At 50.0% G+C, this 3,029-nt stretch overlaps 1 protein-coding gene across 1 annotated transcript in view; it reads left to right on the forward strand.

The window, feature by feature from the left end:
- Window positions 1-1,147, forward strand: part of Aifm2 (apoptosis inducing factor, mitochondria associated 2) — a 17,723-nt gene extending 16,576 nt beyond the window's left edge. The window contains exon 8 of the mRNA XM_026785392.1: window positions 363-1,147. Within this exon, the coding sequence (XP_026641193.1) occupies window positions 363-514 (152 nt within the window). The 3' untranslated portion in view covers window positions 515-1,147. The remainder of the gene's footprint in view (window positions 1-362) is intronic.
- The last annotated feature ends 1,882 nt before the right edge of the window (window positions 1,148-3,029 follow it).

The following is a 3,029-nucleotide window of genomic DNA, read 5'->3' on the forward strand; positions in this document are numbered from 1 at the left end:
CTGTGAGTTCGAGACCAGCCTGGTCTACAGAGCTAGTTCCAGGACAGGCTCCAAAGCCACAGAGAAACCCTGTCTCAAAAAACCAAAAAATTAAAAATTAAAAAATAAATAAATAAGAATAAAAAAAGTGACTGTTACCTGAGGAATGACAGCCCGGGTTGTCTTCCTCTGGTTTCAACATGTTTCCACACACATGTACACATAATCATATGCACACAAGACATGAACATAGGCGCACACATAGGCGCACCCACATACCCAGACATCTGACTTGCTTTCTTAAACACTCACTGTTGCTCTGAAAGCTTCATTCGTGGCTGCATCTCTCAGGTGTCCCCTTGCTTTGTGTGTTTGCCCCCCAGGTGCACTGACATTCCTCCTGTCCTTGGGCAGAAATGACGGCGTGGGCCAGATCAGTGGCTACTATGTAGGCCGCCTCATGGTGCGACTGGCCAAGAGCAGGGACCTCTTCATCTCCACGAGCTGGAAAACCATGCGTCAGTCACCACCATGACAGGGAGGCTGCGTGGGAGTTGAGGTACCACTCGGAGGGGTGACGGACTGACCGACCAAGGACATCCTCCTGACAGGTGCCAAGAGCAAAAGCTCTTTGGATCATGGTGTCAGTTGTGTGCTGGCTGGAAATACAACTTGTATAAAGCCCGAAATGAGAGACGGAGAGTAAAGAGGGAGACATTAAAAAAGAAAAAAAAAAGCCCTAGAAGATTCTTTCTGGATTTGGAAGGTCTGTTTGCAGCTGGGCTAGCTAAAGGGTCTTGGGGAGGCAGAGGAGGCTTTCTGTGCTATAGGCTTCTGTCTGTGTGTCCATGTGTGCACACGGATGCATAGGGCTTTGGGCTTAGTGTGCAGAGCTCCTGTAGGGCAGACCTGGGCTCCTCTAGCTAGTGTCCTGTCTGTAGTATAGTAAGTAGAGCCCATGGCGTGAGACCAACTAAAGAAAGAGTGTTGGCGTGGGGAGATGGCCTGTACCTTGAGTCCCTCCTCACTTGGGGTGGAGAAGCTCATAGGTCCCACAGGAAGTAGGTTAAGTAGGGGCCTCATTAATAGGGGCCTCATTTTATTCTCCCAAACTTAGTATCTGCACTCTGCTCTCTTTCTTCTCCCCCTTCTCTCCCTTTCTTCCTCCCCTCGCAACACTCTTTCCCCCTCTCCCTCTCTCTTCAGTGTCTACCTTATTCACATTGGCCTTGAACTCCTGAGCTCAGGTGCTGTTCCTGAAACCCTCTTTAACCTTCATGAACCTTTATCTCCATATTTATCTGACTGTAAGTCACAGGTACATTTACAGAGAGACAAAGTTCCCCTCTAGCTAGTTCATCTGTTGCTGAAATCTCTTCCTGGGGTGGGGGTGGAGGCATATAAGCAACATCTATCCGCTTCTCCTAAGGAAGGTACGATTCTGTCACACTTTACTCTGAGGAACCAGCGAGTTTATTGGGGTTCCTTATATAGTATCTGAAGGGTGTGAGTGCTTCTCCCCACAACAGGCCAAGCCTGGAAAACTTTAACCAGCAGGGATGAGGGCTCCATAGCTATGGGGCAGCATAAGTGGACCACCTTTCTCCTAGCCTTTCCTGGCCTATATGCTCAATCCACTCTTTGGGTCCACGTGCAATTAAGGCAGCGTTGCATACAACAGGTGGTAGGGGATTCACAGGCAAGGGTCTCCTACCTCCCACCGTTCCACGAGGGGATAAAAACCATCAATAAGGCCAGCTGGGACAGTCCTTTTAAAGGGGGAGCAGCTGATCCCCTCCCCCCCCCCAACGTTGATGGCGGTTGCTTGGCTCTGAGAACAGCCACTCCAACACCATGCTAGCAGGGTGAGGTTTATAAGGCTGGAGGTGCTAAGACAGAAGCCTGGCTTGCCACTGCTGTAGGAATCCCAGGACGTTGATCCGTGACTCGGGGAGAGTACTGGATGCTTGATCTTCAGAGACTGGAGGGACAACTGTGGATGATTCCTAGTGATTTCCAGGTTACCCTCACAGGCTGCTGCTGGGGATGGGGGATGGGGAGTGGGGGTGGGGAGCTATGCTGCTGATTTCCCCGCCAGCTCTTGTCACTTGGGTCCTCACTGTCTACTACAGAAGGCTAAGGTACATGAATGACTTCTCTATCCAAGTGAGCTCACCCAGCAGGGAAGAGCTGCCGGTGCATGGCCTAAATTGAGTGCCTATACCAGAAGAGACCGGGAAGCCACTCCAGTAGATTCAGGCTTGGCTCTCTCCGCTCTGCCTCTTCCTGTTTGCTTTTGGCCTTGGCCTCTGCTTACGGGTGGCAGAGTCCTTGCCCAGCCTCCCTGGCACTTTCAGTCCATTTGGGCTGTTGCTAAGGTCTGTTCTGTTCAGTTGCACAGGCTGGGGCTGAGACTTACGTCTCTCCCCAGGTAATCATGACCCATGGGCAGTTTTGTCCCCAGCTCTGCTGTTGTGGATGCTAGCCAGCAGGCTCACCCTCTCTGAAGGCAGGATCCAACACCCACAGAAAGCCCGTCATGATGCAGGCTGACCAGGAGCCTTAGAGAGCATAGTGGGACGCTAGGGTGAAAGGCCCTGTGCAGTTTCTTTACAACACTCTTGAAGAATCTGCCCGTAGAGACAGTCAAGAGGAGGAAATCTGGCAATAAAGGGATATGTTATAAGAAAGACACTGGATCTTTTATTTTTTTTTTCCTTTCATTTTTCTTTTTTCTTTAAAAAACAAAACCGAACAAACAAAAATCCCGAGGCAAAACCCTTTTAGGTGTAGTTACAAATATTTTATGGGTCGGGGAGGGGACCCTATTACAGAAGAGAAAAGCACCCTAGGACGTCTTTCCCGTCTTCTCTCCACTGAGGGAGACAGCCAATACACCCAAGTGGCTGTCATGCCCTCCTGACTTGGAAAAAGGAGGAACCAAACACTTAAGAACTTTGAAAAGACCTGTGTGTGTGTGTGTGTGTGTGTGTGTGTGTGTGTGTGAGTGTGTGTGTGAGAGAGAGAGAGAGAGAGAGAGAGAGAGAGAG

Source organism: Microtus ochrogaster, linkage group LG2 (genome assembly GCF_000317375.1).
Source record: "Microtus ochrogaster isolate Prairie Vole_2 linkage group LG2, MicOch1.0, whole genome shotgun sequence".
Taxonomy (NCBI): Eukaryota; Metazoa; Chordata; class Mammalia; order Rodentia; family Cricetidae; genus Microtus; species Microtus ochrogaster.